The sequence below is a fragment of the Thamnophis sirtalis genome, unplaced genomic scaffold, assembly GCF_051295495.1.
Source record: "Thamnophis sirtalis isolate CommonGarterSnake01/CBP01778 unplaced genomic scaffold, rThaSir2_p1.2 scaffold_9, whole genome shotgun sequence".
Lineage (NCBI taxonomy): Eukaryota > Metazoa > Chordata > Lepidosauria > Squamata > Natricidae > Thamnophis > Thamnophis sirtalis.
This window is the reverse complement of record NW_028261389.1, coordinates 38,776,024-38,799,339: the sequence shown is the minus strand read 5'-3', so window position 1 is coordinate 38,799,339 and position 23,316 is coordinate 38,776,024. Positions and strand designations below refer to the sequence as shown.

General features: G+C 37.1%; 1 protein-coding gene across 1 annotated transcript in view; it reads right to left on the bottom strand.

Moving 5' to 3' along the window:
* KITLG (KIT ligand) overlaps positions 1-23,316 on the bottom strand; it is a 60,413-nt gene that overhangs the window by 9,795 nt on the left and 27,302 nt on the right. Inside the window, exons 2-6 of the mRNA XM_087723364.1 lie at positions 17,149-17,253; positions 6,456-6,518; positions 4,477-4,659; positions 3,625-3,784; positions 1,700-1,789 (exon numbers count right to left, since the gene is read on the bottom strand). Coding sequence (XP_087579490.1) covers positions 1,700-1,789; positions 3,625-3,784; positions 4,477-4,659; positions 6,456-6,518; positions 17,149-17,253 — 601 coding nt within the window. The remainder of the gene's footprint in view (positions 1-1,699; positions 1,790-3,624; positions 3,785-4,476; positions 4,660-6,455; positions 6,519-17,148; positions 17,254-23,316) is intronic.

Below are 23,316 nucleotides of genomic sequence, written 5' to 3'. Positions count from 1 at the left end.
TCTAAATGATATGGCAAGGGTCAGGACTTCTGAGGCCCAGATTTGATAACTGTGATTGCCTTAATATTACCTTTATGCAGTATTCACTGCTGCATTCTTACCATTGTGGAAAATAACTATATATTCTTATCCTGCTTGACTAGGTATGAATCCGTAAGATGACTTGTCACTTAATTTTATTATTACTTTGAGTCCATTACACAGGTAGTAGGTTTGCAAAGGTCTTAAGTATTACAATTTTACATGCTCATCCCAACTACATTCTTATCAATACTTTCATAAAATTTGAAAAATTGGCAAAATACTTTCTTTGCAGAATTCTATCTTCTCTGTAACATTTGTTATTCTCCATTAAACTTCTTCCATCAGAAGACCAGATACTCTGGAAGAACTGAAAGGCTGTTCTACATATTTTAAAAAATCTTGTTTGTTCATTTTACAGTGCTTTTCCTCAGTGATCAGAAATACATTTCTTTAGCTATCCTAATTTCTTGATTATCCTCTAATCTTCTAGTTATCCTCTAATTTCTTTCTTTAAAGGTGATTTTAGCAGTTAGTCTCATAACACGTTTTTAAAAACCTCTTTGAAACAGAATATCTGGATCTATTAACTTTCTCATTGTTGTCTGTTAGAATTAAAGTTTCATTTTGTAGCTTGTTAAATAGATGTTTGTCAAAATTCAATCTTTGTGAATACATGCATACACAGACACGCACAAACATGCAAATATATTTGCTGTGTTCTCATTTCACTTTATTGTTTTCTTTGAATCTAATGATATTCCTGTCTGGTTTCTTAATTCTGAAATATTTAGAGAAAATCACTTGAATACTTGACCCTAGCTTTACAAAATACAGTCCTGAGATTGTAAACTGAAGTGCTAGATTTTGGGGCTCACAATATGGCAACGCAAGAAATGGATTCCTTGTCCATTTCATCTTATTATTTAAATAATCCAGTAAATGTTAAAGCCATAAAGAAACTTCTTTACCTTCTCAACTAGTTAGCCTCCTTAATTTTTGTTCTTAGATTCTAGGGGAAAATGTTTTTTTTATTTCATTTACTTCATTAAACTTTAATTATTTAATGCTTTCCAAGCTGAAACAGAAGAGGGGGGAGGAAGAGATGGATGAGGAAAAGTAAGCACATCCTGGTGCCATTAAATGACTTTCAGGGGTATATTATGAAATAATTAAAAGAAGTTTATGTATATTGCTTCAATTTTCCATTGAAGTGCTACAATTCTAATTATCAAAATTTAACCAACGAAAGCAAAACCATGTGCTTCTTTTCCAAGCTCTATGCTTCATACTGAGAAGCCATATTAATTTTGAGTGCTATTAGATACGTTTGCCACTTGCTTCTTTCCTCTGCTGGCAAAGAAGTTTATTTAACCAATGGATCAGAGGTGGCATTCTACCAGTTCGGACTGGATCACCCAAACTGGTAGCTCCGTCCACCTGCTCCAGGCTCTATGGTATCCCATTTAGGCTCTTTTTTCCACTAAAAGCGCATGCATGGAAGGATCTGAGGAGCGGAGGTGCGGACGCTTATATTTGCAAACCTGTAGGGAAGGTAAGTGTATACCACCCCTGCAATGGATCCCGAGGATGCAGAACTGGTTTGCACAATATGGCTGTTTTTCTCCCCCCCCCCCCAATTAACATGGCAATATGGAAAGCAATTGTTTACACTTACTGTTGCTGTTATTTTCACTGCTATCATTCCTAAGGGAACTGGCCGCAACAGGATGTAATAAAAATGGCTCTGTGACACTGGTGCTTGAATCTGAGACAGAAATAATATGTCAGTTTTTTTAAAAAAATATATATTTTAAGCACATAGGAAGTTGCATAGCACAGAATGAAACCCTTCGGTCGTCTTGTTCTGGATTCCTGCAGGATTCTTTCCCAGCCTGATCTGGATATGCTGAGGACCACACATGGGAGTTTTCCACTACAATAAAGTTGGACCCATTTTGGGAGGGAGGGGAACCCTACTTTTTTTACTGCATTATAACATTTAGAAAATTCAGTAAAAAGAAAGGTTTATGTGATCAGAAGTAAATGGCTATAATGGAAACAGAGCAGCTAAATTTCCTATATTCAGAGCCACGATAGCACAGTAGTTAGAATGCAGTACTGCAAGCTCCTTCTGCTGACTGCCGGCTGACTGCAATTTGGCAGTTCAAATCTCACCAGGCTCAAGGTTGACTCAGCCTTCCATCCTTCCGAGGTCGGTAAAATGAGGACCCAGATTTTTGGAGGCAATATGCCGACTCTGTAAACCGCTTAGAGAGGACTGTAAAGCACTGTGAAGCGGTATATGTCTAAGTGATATTGCTATTCTATGTTCAAAAAAATATATCATTCTGCAAAATCCTGAAGGCTTGCTTTATGTTCCTAAGACATTTTTTGGGACATGTCTCATGTTATGGAGAACATGTTTAAACATGTCTCATGTTATGGAGAACATGTTTGAATGTGTCTCATGTTATGGAGTTCTGATGAGGAATATTTTAAGCATCAAAGAGTCAGTTTGAAAAAGTTAACATTGTGTCACCATCAATTTTGTTCTAGCCACCTGTACTTTTGATTTAAAAAAAACCTTGGGAAAGGCTGCTCTTTCAAAATCTGCATGCAAACCCTTCAGGAACCTTCTCAATTTAAGATTGGGATGAAAGTGATGTAAAGAGGTAAATTAGATAAATTTATTCCAGTTTTATTTTCTTTTAAAAATTAAATAGCAGTCATGAATTTTGAATATGAATTGTTCTAGAACAGGAGTGTCAAAATTGATTTCATTGAGGGCCACATAGGGGTTGTGTTTCACCTTGGGGGGGGTCAGGGTAGGCATGGCCAACTCAACATCATTCCTGTCAGGGGCACCTGGTGTGGCCCAAGTGGTCTGCCAGTGAAAACAGACTCCCAAGTTCCGTTTTCACTGGCAGAGGGTTGCAGGAGGCTGTGGCAGCAAAAAACAGAGCTTGGGAGCCCGTTTTTGCTGGCAGAAGCACCATGGGCCAGTTCTTTGCTCTTTCCAGGGTGGCCCCATGGCCAGATCTAAGTTCCCCATGGGCCATATCAGGCCCTGGACCTTGAGTTTGATACTCGTGTTCTAGAAAATAATTGGCTGAACAGTGTAGAAAGATTTTGATCTCTTCTTCTTTTCTTAGCCGAGGGAGTCAGTGTTGTCTGAAGTCATTTCCATGATCATGTGGCTAGTATGCCTATGTGCTGAGGTGCACAGAACGCTGTTACCTTCCCACCAAAGTGGTATCTATTTATCTACTTGCATTCACATGCTTTCAAACTGCCAGGTGGAAGGAGCTGGGGCAAGTAAGCTGTGAGTTCACCCTGTCGTGCAACATTTTGGTCTCAAACCCAGGCTGTCAGATTTCCAACTGACATGCTCAGTGTCCTTAGGACCCTGGTAAAGCAGGGTACAGGTCTATAAAGTCAAAACACTCTTTATTACTGATATTTCTAGATGGCTCTATTCCAAGCAGTATATTACTGTGTTACATTTACCCTGTATAATACAATTCATATTGAATTGGCACCAATCCATTTAAGGTCATTCATGACATTTGTGGATATTTCTATATATAAAAGGGGATTTACCATTTGCAGAGGCTTCTGTTGTTGAGGGAAGAATGCAATCACTTTGTTCTGGTCTTTTTGAAAAGATTTTGTAGGCCTCAATAGTGCTGTAAAAGTGCTTGAAGAACTCTTCTGGAATAAATTTACCTTCTTCATATGGATGATCATGTTGGCTATAATTCTGAGAAAGAGGATGGAATCCCATTTTAAAGAAAACAAGGCCACTTAGTCTATCACTTTGCAGGGAAGGTTATAAAGCAGGTATTCCTTTTTGGGTGAGTACATTATTTACTGGGGGGGGGGGGAATGGCAGGTATCTTGAAGAAATCTTATTCTCAAATATCTGTTTCATCTATTACTATGAAAAGCAAAGTACTGTTTCCAAAGATTTATTAGCAGTGTAAGCAAGCTATGCTTGCTACTCGGATATTACATTTGAAATAAGTCCTACAGTTTCAATGCTTCAAATGTATATACAAAACATTGTGTATATGTTAGTCATATTTATTTAAATACAAGGTTAGAAGAAATTGAATTGCATGCAAGAATTATTTATATATTATATATACGTTCCACTACAATCATATAAACACAAGACAGGGTATAAATATACATACATACATACATACATACATACATACATACATACATACATACATACAAATTGAAATTATATATAATTAAATATATAAATAACTGAAGGAATTGCTTACATAAATTCATGATTTAATAAAACATTAAGAATGTTTGGTTTATTATAGTAGGAAGGTAACCTCTGCAAAAACATTATGTTACAGTTACCCATTCTTTATACATCATTATCTCAGGATATTATTTAGTAATATAGAGGAAAGTTCAGATTTAGATTATTACCTTATTATATGTAGTAGAAGGTAAGCAGTCCATCACATCAGTGATGATCCTCCTTAGTTTATTGATAATTGAATAATTACTCAAGACATTTGACATATCTGGAAATTCTTTAAATTTATTGAGAAGATTATTTAGACTATTTAACAATTCAGGGACCATCAAATGCAACCAACAGTGGTAGGGCTGTCAGAAATGATAACAAAGGGGAAAAAAGAGATTATATTCTGTGCATACTTTAATAATGTACAATTGTAAAAAAGTAGTTCAATTCATTGTTACATTCATTCATTCTCTATATATCTACCGATCAACATTTATAAACTATCTCCACCCAATCTGCCTTGGTAGTATTATTTTGCACTTTGTTAAACTAGTATTCAACTGCCATTAATATGGATCTGTGATTGTCAGCAGATTTCTGCTAATTCTACTTGTTTCTCACGTACACTGAGGAAAAGAATTAAGATCTATTTTATCTTGTTCATTCCAACTCAATATGTTTATGAATCTTGACTCCTGATGACGAGATTCAATATTTATGCTGCACTGAATTTGTCCTATATTTTAAAATGAGATGCATTTCATGTTGCATGTCAGGAATACAAATTACATGTCAAAACCCCTATGCACCAACAATTTTGCTTCATTTATATATGGACTGAGTTCACCTAGACAGTGAACATATTTTTCTAACAAAAAGTGTGTCCATACATCATAATAAGTCTTAATGAGGTTTGTCTGATTTTGACTTACTCTACTGTGTGAATCCTAATAATATCAAAGCCCATTAATATTGCAAGACAAACATTGATTTTCAGTTATGAACATCAAACTCAGTTCTATTAGATTTAAAACTAATTAGTATTATTAGTATCTACTGAGATATCTACCCTATAAGGCTTGCCTGACTAATTGTTATATAATGTGTCATAGTGCTTTATAGCCCTCTCTAAGCAGTTTACAGAGTCACCCTCAACAATCTGGGTTCTCATTTTACCTTGGAAGGATGGAAAACTGAGTCAACCTTGAGCTGGTCGGAATCAAACTGTTGGCAGTCAGCAGAATTAGCCTGCAATTCTGCATTTTAACTATTCTTGCCACCATGGCTCTACCTGGTGTAGCCCTACATTTTTTTTTAAAATGATTCCTCCAAAGTTAGAACTGGTGGTGCTTCTAAGCCCATAGAATACTGCCACCATGGCAAATAACACCAAATGTATTCACAAGATGTTTTTGAGTATTCAAAAGATGATTATCTTTCTCTCTCACACGCACAAAGTTATTATTCTCTTTGCCAGCAAGCAGATTTAATTAGGCTTTTAATTAGCAGCAAAGAAACAACCTTAAAACATTGCAGTTATACAGTATGTCTGTTTTTTGGCCAAGAAAAATTAGAGGCTTGGCAGGAAACCATTTATAATATTATGTTCTTTACAATTTAATTAGATGAACAAAATTGAATTCCTTATTAATACTGTGAGTATGGCAGTAACCACACACCTCCATATTTGGAATTTAGAGGAGACAGCATAAAAATCTTACAATATTCCTGCAACATAAAATCAAAGATTTTGTGTTCCCATCTACCATGTAAAAATGATTCATTTTATATAACTGAAGATTTAGATAGGTTGAGTCATATGCTGCTTCACTCATCTGATTACTACATATATACAAATAATTAAAATTATATTGCTCCTTTGTACATATTTATTTCAAGTTATTATTAAATAAAATATATGGGAAAAACAGTTAAAATGCAGCACGTTACATTTTAATAGCATTTCAATGGAAAAGTTTAATTTACCAACAGGAATGTAATGATCTCTGGCCAGAATATAATTTTATAAGAAAAATCTTTTGAAAAATCATTGAATTAAAAAGCTCACAATCCGTTTGCATTTCCAAAAATTGAAAAGCAAGAATAATTGATGCTGCAAATGTTTATGTTTTGAAATAATTCAAATAGCTTTACATACCAGTGTGTCCGTCTTCTGGACATATCTAAGAGCTATCATATAATCATATGGAAGATTTCCAACCTACAGACAACAAAGAACATGAAAAACAATTTAGCTATTTAAGAGAAAAAATGGAAATAGAGCTAAACATATAAAGTCCAATCATACCTGTGGCAACTTAACAGGTTTATCTGACATGCCACTTGTATGACAGTGCAATGAGCAAATTTTTAATGCTGACATTTTCTTATGAATTATGTACCACCCAATTGATTCAGTTCAGATTTATTTTCAAACTCTTTTTTCAGTTCCTTGTAATACCTTTCAGGTATTTTTTACTATATCTGTTTTAACCCTGTTTTAATATCAAACTGACTTTTGTTCTGCTTTGTTCTCTTGCCTATGAAAGAGAAAGAGAGGAAGTACATGATCTAAGTCTCACAATGGCTTGTTTTTCTGTTTTATCTGAATTCTGTAGTGGGTCAGTATATTTTTCCATGGGTCTAGGACAACTCTCTGTGGCTATCTCAGCACCACCAGCTCACCATTACCAAGTCACCTCTGCCAGTTCACTGCCACTAAGTTGCTGCAGGACAATTCCACATATGCAACTTGCTGTGGGGACAACTTGCCACAGATTGCTGGAAAAAGAGCCGGGCAGGTGAGCAAATGAAAGGATGGGCAGAGCCCAGAGTGGTGGTCAGGGGCTTCTCATTTTCACACCCCCTGATACTGCTGCTGCACAAAGCTCTGGGCAAAAGAAGTCAGGAATGGTGGCGGTGAGTGGGGTGGGTGGCAGGAAGGTGGCAGTGGCCAGGGACGTCCCATTTTCACACTATCCGCCACTGCTGCTGTTGCTGTGCCAAGCTCTGGGCCAAAGATGCTGAGGATGGCGGTGGCAATGAAGATGTGAAAATGGGACTTCCGGGGGAGGAGCTGCCACCGCCGGTGGCTCAAAGGAGCTGCCCTCAGAGTTCTGGTCTGTATATCTAAAAAATCTATAGATATCTCTCCTTTCAGGCAAGAAAGGGGCAGGGAGGAACTCAGTCGTTAGAATCTCTTTGTAGTTCACAGCCTTTTGTTTTTCGCTGTGAACGGAGAAGAGGTTCAACAAAAAGCTGAGTTTTTTTTTTACTCCAGCCAGATCTTCTCAGCTGTTTTTTTTCAGCTCAAGGCAGGTCGTCCCCCCCCTCAGGACAAATCTAAGCTATTTAAAATCAATCCGAGCAGCGACCATTCCTGAGAACCTGTTTGTTTATTATTATTCAAAATACCAGCTTCAATTTTATAAAAAACTCCTTTGTTTAACTGCTTTTCAAAATGGTGATTTTATAGCTTCCGCATTTGATATATGATATATTTAATCAGCCCTGTTTTCCTGAAGATTTCTCTTTATTAATTGCCAAAGTTTACTGAAAGTATTTTATCTTAAATCAAGGTGAGCAGAGACTTTTTTTTCTTTTTTTTCTTTTATAATGGCTCCCAAGTCAAAGCAATCTAAACGTTTTTTCAACAATACATCCCAAGCAATTGCTATAAAGCTGCAGCCTTTGCCTTCTACGCCCCCTACTGGAGATTTGCTAACGAAAGAATTTCTTTTTGAAACTCTTAGAGAATTTAGGGAGGAAATGAAGCAACTTATTTCGGAATTATGTGATAAGCTTGATGCCAAGATTGCTCAAACAAAGGAGGATATGATCGGGGTTATAACCGTGATGACAGATTATATTGCAGGAATGGAGGATAAACTGGAACTCTTGGAAGAAGCTAATTCTAATCTGACATCTAAAATTGAAATGTTGCAACAGGAAGTTGAAAATGCAGAAAGACAACTTGTTATGACAAACTATAAAAAGACTGCATTTGCAATAAGAGTTAGGGGATTGCGTGAAAATGAACAGGAGAATTTGAAGCAGACCTTTTTTGAGGCTTTCAGTCGTTTGGTGGGAAATCCGGGACTCAACTTTGATTGGCAGATCCAAAAAATTTACCGCCATAATTCGTGGACAGCAAAACAGAGACAGCTTCCGAGAGATATAATTATATATTTTGCCACAAAAGAATCCAGAAACGGGATACTACAAGAGTTTTACAATAACAGGCTGCGAATTGATGGACAGGACTTGATCGTTTTTAAAGAAATACCACCCCAAATGTTAAGAGCCAGGAGAGACTATGCTTTCTTAACTAAAGAACTTAGAAATAATCAGATACAGTATAGATGGGAGGTGCCATTTGGTATTACAGTTACACTTGATGATCAAAAACATCGCCTCAATTCAGTTTGTGAAGCTCGAGACTTTTACTATAAGATCCTAAAGGCGGGACTTCCTGAATTACCCGGACTTGGACAAAGACAAGGAGAAGTAGAAGAGAAACAACCAAACACACAACTACAAGGCGGGAGGTATCGTTTTTCCCCTCCGGAAGGGCAGAAGAGCAGAGAACAAGGATTTAGTTATGCTTCCAAAACATTTGCTTAATTTTAACCTGAATAATACTTTGTGACTCTGTCTTGTATAAAATGATATAGTGGTATACCGATGAAGAGACATTAAGGCTGAAAGAAATGATGCTGATTTCCTCAGAAAATATACTGTATGGGACTTAAAAAAGACTTGATGGATAATTTTGAATTTTTATATAAATTGTTTATGTTTTATTCTCTAGGGTGAGGAGAGCAGAGATTGTGATGCTTCTGGATTGTGGTTTAGGTTGAATGGAGTTGGGAAGGGTGGCGCAGACGGGAGGGTAGTGAAGGTTTAATTAGAGCTTATTTTGAGCCAGAAAGTATGTTGATTTTTATAGAAATTCTTATTTGAATATAATGTTTGGAAGGAGATACTCAGGGAGTTCAAAGGAAGGCGGAGCAAATATGAGAGGAGTACGGATGATAATAAAATATATATATGGACACGGGTAGAGGCAGGATGAGAGGAGTTGGAATGGAAACTGAGAGAAATATTTGAGGTTTTTAAATTGCTTTATAGAGAAGGAGGTAAAAGGGACAAATTAAAGGTTTGGAAATGGACACATATTTAGATAAAGAGATAAGGCCCCTAGCTAGAGTAGAATTTTATTTAATTAACTCACTTGGTTTCAACATAGTTTGAAATCCTGCAAGTAATAAATTAATTGAGATTAGGAATGATGCACACTGTTTAAGTTTTAATAATGATGGGAAGCTGAGCTTAAGGTAGAGAGTTTATTGATTTTTCTCTTTTTTTTCTTTTTTTGGTTTTTTTTTTTAAATTATTCCTTTCTTTTTTCCTTTATTTTTTATCTTTTAATTTCTAATCTATTTGGTTTTAATATACTCCAGACTGTGCTTGATAAAGAGTTATGTCGGGAATGGGATCTGGGAAGTCGGAAGGGGGCTAGGGAGGGGGGTTCATGGGGGGGAGGGGGGGAGGGTGGAAATACAGAATCAATTTCCAAAACAATGAATGCACTTGTATACTGTTGCTCTTTTTTCTTTTTTTTCTCTTTTCCTTTTATTTTCCTTTTTTTTTCTTTTCTTATAATTTTAGTGTAAATTACAAAATGAATAGATTAATGAATAGTAGAAATACACCGAAGTGAGGAGTAGAGGGAAAGAAGAGGGAGGAGTCAAGAGGGAGTGAGAGGGGAATGTAAGGAGGGTGAGATGGAGGGAAGGGGAGAAAGGAATGTCTGAGGGGGAGGGGGAGTAGAAGAGGGGAATGCTGGAGGGGAGAAATGAAAGTTGGAGGGGGAGCAGAAAGAGTGTATGGAGGATAGAAGTGTTATGAGTTGTGTTTATTGCTTTTTTAATTGCACAGTATTTAAGTGATTGTATAAAAAGGAAAATGAAAATGAAATAAAACAGTTTTCAAACAGAGGATGTGAAAATGGGACACCTTCGCTGCCACCTCCCTGCCCATCACTGCCATCGTTTTCAGCCTCCTCAGCAGAACACAGTGCAGCAACAGCAGTAGCAATGGCAGCAGTGGGGTGTGTGAAAATAGGACACACCAGCCTCTGCCACCTCCCTGCTGCTTGCCCTGCCCACTGCCGCTGTCCCCACTGTCTAAGGCCTGGAGTTTGGCATGGCAGGCCACTCTGCGCCTACCCATATACTTGCTCACTCACCCAACCCTTCTTCTGGCTATTTGTGGTAATTTGTCCCCATGGCAAGTTGGCTGTGTAGTTGTCCTGCGGTGACTTGGCAGCAGTGAGTTGACACAGGTGACCTTGTCACGCTGAACTGGCTGTGATTAATTGTCCCATTCCTTTTTTCCATAGCCCTTCTTGAAAGCCTTTGCATTCTAATTAGAAGGTTGCTATCATAATTTTACTTAGTAATATTTTCTGTAATCTAAACATATACAGACCCTGTAACCATTCTTCACAGGGCCTGATTTTTATACTCCTCACAAAACGTGATAGTCTCTCTATTTCTAATGGGTTCGTGTATTTTTTGAAGTGTGGTGGACACTATTCCAAGTGAGATCTCACCAGGTCAGCATAAAATAATTACTCCCTGTTATCTTGATTTTATCATCTGTTAATGCCCCAAAGATAATATTTATGCTTTTAGCAGCTCTATTATACTGCTGGTTCATGTTTAATTTGTAGTCATCCAGTATACCCAAATCCTTTTTGTACTTCAGGACTCCCTCATTTTTGCCTACATTCTTCCTATTTAGATGTACAAGTTTATGTTTCTTTATTTCCTATTCATTTCTGTCATCTATTCAAGCCTGTCCTGAGCTTTTTGAATTTTCTCCCTTTCATTAAAAATGTATGAGTCACCTGCAAATGTTATAAATGGGTGGGGGAGTCACCCAAGTCACCAATAAAAATATTCAATGGCACAAGGACCAGGACAGAGATCTGTGGCACTCTACCCCATATTCCTTTCAAGATTAAATGAGGCCATTGATGAACACCCTTTGGATGTGATCACTCTATCTAACAGAGGTAAAGTAGCTCATATTTCACCATTTTATGAAGGGGAATAGACACGGCACTCTTTCAAAGTGCCTGAAGTCCAGGTGCACTATGTCTCAAGTATTTTCCAACTTTGTCAAAGGAGATAAGGTTAAGCTGGCAAAATTTGTTTATTACAAATCTAGTCCGGGTCCTATTAATTGAGCATTCTTATATAATTGCTTCTCCAAACTACAGGTTATTATTTAGTAGGCTTCATCTCTCAGTTTGGACATAAAACGAGCTCATCGTATTGATGATTGCACAGAGAGCTGAAAGATCATCATGTAACTCCAGGCAACCACTATGGTGTAATGCAGTGAATTTGATTTTTGCCTGATTATGTGATATGTATATGGTCATTCTAATTTATTTATGTGTTACATAGATTTTTAAGGGACATGGTGACTCAGTGACTAAGACGCTGAGCTTGTCAATCAGAAAGGTCAGCAGTTCAGCGATTCGAATCCCTGGTGCCGCATAACGGAGTGAGCTCCCATTACTTGTCCCAGCTTCTGCCAACCTAGCAGTTCGAAAGCATGTAAAAATGCAAGTAAAAAAATAGGGGCCACTTTGGTAAGAAGGTAACAGCGTTCTGTGTGCCAGCCACAAGACCACAGAGATGTCTTCAGACAGCGCTGGCTCTTTAGCTTTGAAACAGAGTTGAGCATCGCCCCCTAGAGTTGGGAACAACTAGCACATATATGCAAGGGGAACCTTTACCTAGATAGATATTTACCTTCCTCCTTTTCATGAGCTAAAGACAGCATGCATAATATTCTCTCCTCCCACATTTTTCTTCCAATCACCAACTTGGGTGGTAGGTTGGGCTGAGAAGGAATGAATAGCTTCAAGGTGCTACTTGTCACTCATAAAGCCCTCCATGGTAGTGGATCTGCGTACTTGAGAGACCGCCTCCTGCCAATTACCTCCCTGCGACCAATTAGATCGCATAGATTAGGCCTCCTCCGAGTTCCATCTGCCAGTCAGTGCCGACTGGCAACTACACGGAGGAGAGCCTTTTCAGTAGTAGCTCCGACCCTTTGGAACGATCTCCCCGTGGAGATTCGTACCCTCACCACCGTCCAGTCCTTCCGCACAGCCCTTAAGACCTGGCTAGCCCGTTAGGCCTGGGGATAAAGATAATATGTCCCCACCCGAATGATGAATGAATGTTGCTTACTATTTTACTTCTATGTATTGTTTGTGTCTATTGTTTGTACCCTCCCTTCCTTATTTTATGTAAGCTGCCCTGAGTCCCCTCAGGGAAAAGGGCGGCCTATAAATACTAATAAAATCCTAAATCCTAAATCCTAGCCTCAAGTCCCTGATGAACTTTTGTGGCTGTGGGTAGATTTGAACCTAGATTTCTCCAGTCACACTCTAACCACTGCACTGCACTGACTGTTCATGTTTTATGGCTTATTGTATTGTGTGAATCTAGCTACTACGCTGTTGTTGTTTTTAAACAAATCATGCTTTAGCACAATAAATCCTAAGTTATAATTTTTGTGTATATTTCTAAAACTTACAGCACTAGTACTAATGAATTTCCTTAGAGGAAAAATGTGCAACATTTTATTTTAATATCCCGTTTAGGAGTTATAGAGGATGAGGACCTAGTGATGTCATGGCATCACCAGAGTTTAATTTAATTCATTTTGGGCCTTTCAAAAATCATTTTTTTAAAAAGTAATACAATTCTAACTTTTAAATAATCCATTAAAGCTCTGTAAATTATAATAAATGGATCTAAAATGGATTCGTTTTTCTTTTCTAAGTGATAGTTATAACTTTTAAACACTTTACCAAAATTTTGTAAAGTGAAAAAAATGGGTCTGAAAATTATAGTTATGTTTATTCTGGTATGGCTTTCTAGGCCCTGTAGGGTTCTGCATGTGGCTTGTAGACTTTGGGCTGCTCATCTGCATTCCAAAATGAATGTCATCTGCTATTTTTTCAGGAATGATTTTTTTTTCTAGAATAGTTGCTAGAGAAGAATTTGGCTTCTTGGGTACTGTCCAACAGTTTTCAGAAAGAATGAGCCAATTTAAAATGTAATTAAAGATCAGTCAGTGCTAATAATATCCCTATGAATAAGTAAGTAGCTAGAGTTCACCTAATACCTAATCAAACATATCTTCCCATTTAAATTTGTTGTACTAGACTCATTTGTCTAATTAATAAAAGAGGTCACTCAATTAAGGGAAGAACTAGCATTTGGCAAGATAATGTTATTTACATCTCACGATCCTGTAAAACAAGTGATATTCAAACCAAAAGAAAACACAGTAAAATTACTTTTAAATACACATTTCCTAGGAATGTGAACTTTTTACAAAATTTGTCAATTTCTATTGATATCTATTGTTATTTTAACCATTTTTAAATGGGGATTTCATGTTCCATTTTAATTAATTTTAGAAATGGATATACCTAGAATAATTTATCAAAAGCCCATTTGGACTCTGCATGTGACTTTAATGCAAAATCAAATATTAGGTTATATTCAGACTTAGTTTAATTTAAGTAAATTCAGATAAATCAATGATTATGTAAGTTACTAATTTAAATTCCTAGATCTACTCTGTACAATGTTGGCTTTTTAGATCTTGCATTAATTTTTAATTCCTACATAATTCTGCATTATGCCTTTTTGACTCAAGAACAAACGGTATAATATATAACACAGGGATATATAGATGCTTTTCCTTTCCTTTCTTTTTTACACTGGAGTAAAGACATATGATGATCCAGATTTCACTGTTTTGTTTTCTGAAACTCACTCCCCAAATTAATTAATTAATTCTGGGTCCTATCCACGTTTGACTGGCAGCTTCAATAATATCATATATTTGAGAAATCTTACACTAAATGTAATTTATTTTTTTCCCAAATAAAAAAATCTATGGTTCACAACTCTGGAAGAAGCCAGGATTTAAGGCAACTTCAAAATCATTTTTTAGATTTGGAAGATACCCATCTCCTCATGTAGATTTGAGGAGAGAAGGCAAAAGGGTGGTTGCACGGTCAAAAGAATCATTCAGATTCATCTAAACACAAGAGGATTTTGGATCTCTTAGCCAGGTCCAATATCAGCCACACTTTAAGCAAAAGAGAAGTTCCTGTTTTCTTTACTCAGTATCCTCACAGAGATTAGAGGCTTCACAATGTCAGCAACCATGCATTTCTTTTAGGAAGGTCAGTGCAAGATTAAATCTGTTCCAGATCGAGAAGCACAACAAGAATTGACATGCATTATGTATACAACCTACTTTACTGGCATCAAAGCCTGTCAAGCTCTTTTCATGCACAGCTTAAAAAATCTAAGTAGCCAAGATTACAAAGTGAAGGAGTATGAACATTTTAATAACTATTACAGAGGAGGGGGGAGAGAGGGAGAGAAAGACTGGTATGACATAGCTGAAGCCTTGCAACAAATTTAGATTTTTGAAAAGACAGCATGCTGTCTTATTCCAAGAAAAATTCATGAACTTAAAATTACTTATGTAAATACTGACTGAACTATAGCAGGATATTTGGTGTGACATCCATTTCTATTTCTTTTGCAAATTCAGAGTCACCATGCTAATGACAAATTATAGAAATATCATGTTTGAATTTCCTAGTCCCACACTCTGTTTCTAATCCTCCTATCTTTTCACCATTGCAATTTTACTAGGTTTAAAAAAAATCTTTCTGCCCTACTTTTGCTGCATGCTCCGCTTTGAACTCAAAGTGAATTGATTATTTTAGTAATAATGACGAAATATATTTATGCTTCCTTGTGTCCTGGAATGCTGTAAGATGCCTGCCCAGTTTCTAGCTTAGACGATAAGCAGAATCTATAAGAGCCTTATAAGATAACATTCCTTGTAATAAGAAGCAGTTGATAGCTGAATTACTATTATTTACATGCCACAAAACCCAAAAGGAACTTTTAAAAATTCCAATCAATTAATTATTTTCACTTGGTGGATCTTCACATTCATATTACACTTGGAAAAGGGATTGTTCACGCCATAGGAAAGCTGTAATTTATGCTATCTGATGGGAAAGAGAGCTTTCTAGGAGTTGTTGAAACTTGGATTTGTGGACTGCTTAGAAACTGAAGGGATGAGGAAAACCTGTAACAAAAGGAAGGATGAAATCTCTAGTAGGTTGCAGCCTAAGATTAGTTGATCTGATTTGGCTTGTTGGGTCTTGACTGCTACAGGCATGAAACAACTTCTGTTAAAATGTATCACATCTTTGGATGTCTTTTTCTAACAAGAAAGGGACCATCAGCATGCCAAGGAAAGAAGTTGTGCTTGCATAATGTATGACCTGTGTTAAATACTGTTTGTAAAAACATAGAAAGTTACATCAATATTTCACTCAGTCTATACGGCCTATGTTGAATGATGTTAACTTTCCTTCATATGCTGTTTGCATATGCATATCATTCACAATGCATGCTGAAAGCCATGTCCTGTAACATTGTCCCATTCCCTGCCTTTTCTTAGAGCAACAACATCCAACAACTCGCATTTAGTAGAAAATTGTAATGACCGCAACATATTCTCCAGCCCCATCTCTTCCTATCCACTTATGACCCTTTGATGAAAATGGATAATCTTCTATGAAGCAAAGAAATGTTGGCATTGGCTATGAGGAATGGCCCAGAAGAGAGGGAAGCTGAACTACAAAAGACGCAGTTCCATGTGGCAAGATATGTACTACAGGTAGTCCTTGGCTTACAACTGGTCACATAACAGTTTAACATTCTGTTAGCTTCAGAAAGTGCTTTAAAGTAGTTCTCATCATTGAAAAACATTGCACCACTATCCCTCCATCATGTGGGTGCTTCACAATCCATTCAAACTTATGACAGGTTCCCAAGTGCCCCACAATCATGTGATCATCATTTACAATCTTCCATGCTGGCTTCCACAGAAAGTCTATGTTTTCTGCTTGGATTTCAGCAGGGAGGGTTTTTAATTCCACACCAGAGAGACACTTCTGTGCTTGATTTCAGCAGATGCCTCAGCAGAGAGGCAGAAATAATGTAAGGAATGTAAGGAAGACCTGGCTCAGGCAGTACATGGGCATCTCTCTGCTTTGGCCTTGAAAATCTAACTTTCAGAGGATTTTCAGTGCTAGAGCAGGGCCTCCCAGCATTTCCTTCACTCAAGGAATCTAGTACACCTTACTTGAGACTCTGTCCACTTAATGATGCAAGAAATTGCTTAACGACAGAGGGCTGAGATTGTGGTTATTGAGCGAAGCAACCACATTGGTGTCTTACTTCATGGCTGTTTTGCTCAATGACCCAGATTCTGGTTCCAATTTATGCTCCGAATAAGCGACATTCTTACTTTTTGACTAGACGATTTAAGATAGGCACAAACATATATATATTTATCACAATGATAAAAAGCATAGAAATATTCCTATTTTAGAGTTGAAGAGAGTTTAGTAATGGACCTACCACATACTTAAGAGGAAAATTTACAGACAGATGAAAAAAGGGTCCTTGGGAAACAACATAGTTATTTTATGGCTTGAAACAGACTCATGTATTTTGTAAAGATTTGCAGGGTTCTCTCTCCATTTAAAAATAAAATAAAATAACTTTATTAGATTTTCTTACATGCTAAAAATGAACTAAAATTAATAATTAAGACAAGCCAAAAAGAGTTGTCATGTTTCTGCCAAGCATATCACCTTTCATCTCACGCAGAACAGTGTTTAGTGAGAAATTTGGAAAGAAACCACTTACCAGCACTGCAATTTCATTTACATCATCTGTCACTGGATTCCCACAGGCTTTAATAAGAGGATAAAGTAGGAGCAATTGAAGATAAAAGCAAGTGATAATCCAAGTCTGTGAAAAGAGAGAGAGTGTAACTGGTAACTATAGTAAAGACAAATTACATAATAACAACATATAAATACACTTCAGAGATAGAGTGTTTTTTTTTTGGCTCTGTAAATAAAACAATTTTCTTAAGTTATAAAACTTGACACAAGGACTTAGATGACAATAATTTCAGAAACCAAAACAAACTTCTGAAGCAAATGTGGTAACTTTAAAAGTGGTATCTTTAAAACTTTAATCATGTCCTTAATCTATCAACATTGTCATCACCTCAGGAAAAAAAGCAGAAAAATATGTTGTTGTTTTTTTACTTTGAAGGAAAAAATCTTATTTTACATAGATACTGACCATGATGAATTGGGAAAGACTGGTTTAAAACATGCCTTGATTTTTTGTGCTATGGCTGAAATTAAATGCAAATTCCAAGCAGGGAATTATCAGGAAGTGACTAAGTGACCGTACTTCATTCAGTGCCTGCACAGAAGCCTGTGGTAAGGTTGAAATTGGAATAATACCTATAATTTTGACTGCCTTATCTCAAAAAACAAATTGCATACTTAGGGGAAAAAAGTGAAGATAATACATCCAAAAATCAGTTGGTGAAAAAAATAGAAATAATAACTAGCTTCTTTTCATTTTTGTAATAATACTCACATAAAATGTTTGTCAGAACTATAAAGTGTTTGCACTGCTTGCATTATGATGACAGTAGGAATAAGGTAAAGGTAAAGATTCCCCTCGCACATCTATGCTACTCATTCCCAACTCTAGGGGGCGGTGCTCATCTACGTTTCAAAGCCGAAGAGCCAGCACTGTCCAAAGATGTCTCCATGGTCATGGGGCCAGCATGACTAAATACCACAGGTGCACGGAACACTGTTACCTTCCCACCAAAGGTAGTTCCTATTTTTCTACTTGCATTTTTACATGCTTTCGAACTGCTAGGTTGGCAGAAGTTGGGACAAGTAATGGGAGCTCATACCGTTACGTGGCACTAGGGATTTCAACCGCTGAACTGCCGACCTTTCAGATCGACAAGCTCAGCATCTTAGCCACTGAGCCCCCATGTCCCCTCAACAGTAGGATTAGATACCTAAAAATCTATATTATGTTAATTCACCACATACATGGTTACTATTTATGCTTACATAATTACTGTTCACATACAAACATACAAATAATTTTTTAAAAAATAAACTCCATTCTGTTGAAATCTAACACCAAGAGACACACTTGTTTATGGCCCTAAGCAGAGGGCCCGTATGCACACCCTTGTTAGTTTTAACTATAATGATTATGAGTGTTGATTCCACCAGCCAACTTGATTAAATACCTAGCTATAGTCCACTTCCTGGTATAATTATTTGTGGAATTAGCTACTAAACACAAACATTAGACAAATTAAGACATTAAAATGATTTTTGAATAACAGTTTTCCATTCTTGACTTCCTGTCATAAAATGCCTAACATAGTACTAGATTGGGGACTCAGTTTATATCTCTTCAGAGTAATGTGCATATGCAATATGTCAAGAGTGGAACTGAGACAGAGGGGGGGGAGTATAATCAAAGCTTATCATGGAATACTTTTATGACTAGATTTATAGCTAGATTTTGATATGTTAAAATATCTAGGCAAATTAGTAACTTTAATAAAAGTAAAGAAAATCAGGACGTACTTCTCATGTTTACTGTGCCTGAAAAGTCTCCTGGAATTGTTTTTATGTGATTTTTATTTATTTACCATATGACGATATTACATTAGTCAGGAGACTGGTTTGGCTACTAGCCCTGTTTGGTTTCCAACATACACCTGCAGCATTTTCCAGGGCCTTCTCCCATCACTGAAGCTGCCTCGCAAATGGGCATCACAATCAGCAAGGTCAAGTACTGGTAGGATTCTGACCATCTGCATGAAGCACCAGCTCATCTTTCCACCAAAATGGTATCTATTTATCTACTCACATATAACATGCTTTTGAACTGCTAGGTGGGCAGAAACTGAGGCAAGAGAAGCAAACCACGCACAAAGTGAACCGGTTACCAACCAGTACAAGAACCCGCCCCGATTCAGGGATGTCAAACTTGCGTCCTCAAGGCATCATCACATTACCTATCGTGCCTTTTTTCCCTTTAGCTAAACTGGGCATGGGAGTGGCCAGTGTGTGACACATCTGGTCCGTTTGTCAGCCCTGCTCTATGGAGAACAGTTTTAGATGTATCCTATGGAGAATTCATGAGAAGCACCTCTGCATTATCAGGGATTCTGTCTGCAATGTACAACCCATGTGAAGCTATACTCATGAAAACCTCTTACTGTATTTTTCGGACTATAAGACGCACCAGTGTATAAGATGCACCAAGATTTTGAAGAGATAAGTAAGAAAAAGGTTTTGTCTTCTCCAGCCCCAGGAGCATTCGGCAGGCTTCAGCAGGGCAAAACAGCCCATTTTTCACAAAAACGGGAGGCAAAAATGGCTGTATTTGGTGTCTAAGATGCACCAACATTTCCACGCTCTTTTAGGGGGGGGAAGGGTGCACCTTATACTCTGAAAAATACAGTTAATTACTATTATTCTGTGAGATGAGTGGCATATAAATTTAATAAATATTCACACTGGATAATATTATGCATGTATTTCTAGGAGCACTTTCTTGTTGCATCCATTTATATGTTTACTTTAGCCTGACTATTCTACTATTTCCACACTGACCTACACTTTTAACAAATGATTCTAGAAGTGGTATTTATGTAAAATGCTTTTATCTGCAACATACGTGCTCTTAAACAAATTATTCTTATGCCCATACTGGTACTTTTTGCCATCCAGGACAGTTTTGCAATTTTGGGAGAAACACAAAATTCTAAAGAGAACTGCTTTCTAATCAGCAAATTAGAACCAGATAGTACAGATAAATTTTGTTCCCTTCAAAATGTAAACAAAAGAAAACTACTGAATGAAATATCATTTAGAGCAGTGTTTCTCAACCTTGGCAACTTGAAGATGTCTGGACTTCAACTCCCAGAATTCCCCAGCCAGCGAATGCTGGCTGGGGCATTCTGGGAATTGAAGTCCGGACATTTTCAAGTTGCCAAGGTTGAGAAACACTGCTTTAGAGCAAGGGTTGTCAAACTCATGTTGTTATGTTGGAGTCACGTGAAGTATCGGGACTTTTTCCCCCCTTCGCTAAACTGAGCGTGGGCAGCATGTGATGCATCCAGCCCACGGCCCAGGAGTTTGACAGCCCTGGTTTAGAGAATCATCAAATTTGCTCAGGTAATGAATATGACTTTCAGTGGATCACCAGTATAAAACAAGTTTTAAAAAAACACCTATCTGGAGAAGATAATATTTAACACATTTTTTTTCTGCAAAATTTTCTTCATCAAAATAATCCTTTTCTGCTATATGAAAAGACAAAATGGTGATCTTATCAATCTAATATCAGATACAATGATTTGGATAGTGAGGTTCATAGTTCAAACGTACATGGTTAGGATCTATTTGAACCCCAATCCATCTCTAATTTTATATATGGAGCTACCACCAGTATATTTTAACTGACAATAATTATTTAAGTTTGCTGCATAATAATTTTCTCTAATGTCTTTTATTAGAAAGGTAAGGGATTGAACTGAGGTTTTTTGTATGTAAAGCATGCATTTTGCTATTGAAGTATAATCTCCTTTCCTCTACTTATAGGAACATAAGAAGGGAGAAGAAGAAGCAACTTAATTTAGCTGCAATCGTTGCTGTAGTTTTAAAAAAAAAATTAAAAAATTATTCTAGATTGCTGTTATCAAGTCTGTGAATCCTGCACGCAATATATTGTATTTGTTAGGCAAATAGCTTCATAGGAATAAGCTTCATAGAAATATCAGGAAGCACTTGCATACACAGAAAATGACTTTTGCCCTGGGTGTGACATTAAATGAAAAACACCCAATGCATTGTGGAGCAGAAGAGCAGAGGGGGAGGGGGATCAAATATAGTTCAATACAGCCCTGCTCTGTGGCAGTCCTAAGCATCCTGGGTGTAATTTAAGTGAACTCATGAAAATAGTGTGTTGAAAGAAACACTCATTTCTGAATGATAACTGATATATCAGAAAAGAAAACACAAGATGTCTTCCATAAATTTAATCTAGTTAAAAGTTCTTTGCTTCTGCAGTTGCCAAGAAACTATGCCAATTTTTACACTGCTAATAGTTTGGAATATGTTTTCAATAAGTATGTGTGAAATTAAGAAGAAACTGTTGTTTTTACTGTAGTATTATTCTTCCAACATAAATGTTGGAACAGATTACATAGCTAAAGCAGTTTAAACTAGCAACTGTTTCAATATCATTATTATCATGGCAATTCTAGTGAGTTATACTGATATCATCGATAAACAACAGATGTTGTTATTACTATTTGGTGAATAGATACAGAGATGTTACAGATATATAGATTTAGTTATAAATATAGATATATAGATATATCACTTTGTCTCCAACATAATTCTTCTTTTATTTCCTCTCTCCTTAAAACTAAGAAAATGCCCCAATGATAAATTATAATTACAAATTTTAGAATTTGTAAAGTTTTACAAATAGTAGTGAAGTAGTGTTTTGCCTGAGAGCATTGTTTTTAGTACTATGCATTTAAATAGTGTCAATAGTGACAAAAATACCTGTGTATGCAGAAAAGATCCAAAGAAGTAAATATTTTATTAGGACACGGAATGTGTAAGGTGACCAGATGTCCCGCTTTTGGCGGGACAGTCATGATTTTTCAAAATTTGTCCCATGTCCCGCGGCGTGTTCAAAAAGTCCCGATTTTCCAAAAGAAAGAAAAGACGCCGAATGATCAATTTTAAAAAGGACGCCCAATTTGAACCCCAATCCATCTCTAAAAAAAAAGTTTTTATTTCTCTGAAGTGTCGTTCCTGATGTGGCCTTTAGAGGGCAGTGGTTTCCCTTCCTCCGCTTGGCTCGCTCGAAGTGCCCGACAAGGGGCAAGGCTCCCTCCCCCTCCTGCATGTGCGTGTGCCAATGTGCAACATTTTTGCGACAGCTGTCTGGCGGCCTCAGACAGGGAAGGCTTTCCAGCATGGCAGGAGGAGGCTCGATCCCGGGCCAAGCGGCTCAGCCATTGGAAGGTTTTTTTCCCGCTTCTCTCGGGTGTCGCTCTCCCTGCAGCCATGCCATACAAGCTGCCGTCAGCAACCTTGTCCGGGTGAGCCGAGGGGAGGCAGGCAGGGATCCGGTTGGGAGAGGCTGGCGATGGGGGTGGCTTTTGAAAGGGTCGGGGGGCGTTGGGGCAAAGCAATCGGGGGAAGGCTTTTTTTTAAACAGCTCAGGTGCTCCGAGCCCCCCCATCAATGATGCCCCGCTTTACCCATCTTAAAATCTGGTCACTTTAGGAATGTGAGAATCTCAGAAGAACCCTAACATGCATCTAGTTAGGGTTCAAATTCCAGATTACTGCAATAGATCTTTGTAGGAGAAACTGATCTAAAGTTCTTATTGAAATATTCTCTAAGGATATTTTCCTTAATCTCCACTTCTTGCCATTAACACATTAATATTCCAATATTATAGTTATTTATTCAGATCTATAGGACATATTAAACTAAGGAAAAACAAAAAAAAATCTCTTTAGAAGAACAAAAATAACTGCAACTAAAATGCAGATTTCATAACCAGATCCACATTCTATTTTAAGATTTGTTTTTCTGATATTCCTATTTTGGGGGGAGGGGAGGGGGAAGGTACATTTTACTTCTGGTTAATATGTCATTCTTTAGAAAGCTCCAATGCTTTTAGGCCTTGTGGTTGGTTTTAATATGGTAATGCCCAAGAAAGTTCAGGTAAAGAATAAATCACTCATATCAAAAGGAAGGAAAAGATCATTTTAATGGATTTGGAGAGAAGGGAATTCAGAAATGAGCTCTCATGCTGAAATCAAATCAGTTGTTTTTCTAGCTCAATTCATCTTCAGTGACAATGACTATTGATGATGATCTAAGATTTCAAATAAAAATCTTTCTTAGCTGTGCTTGGAGATGCCAAGGATAGGACTTT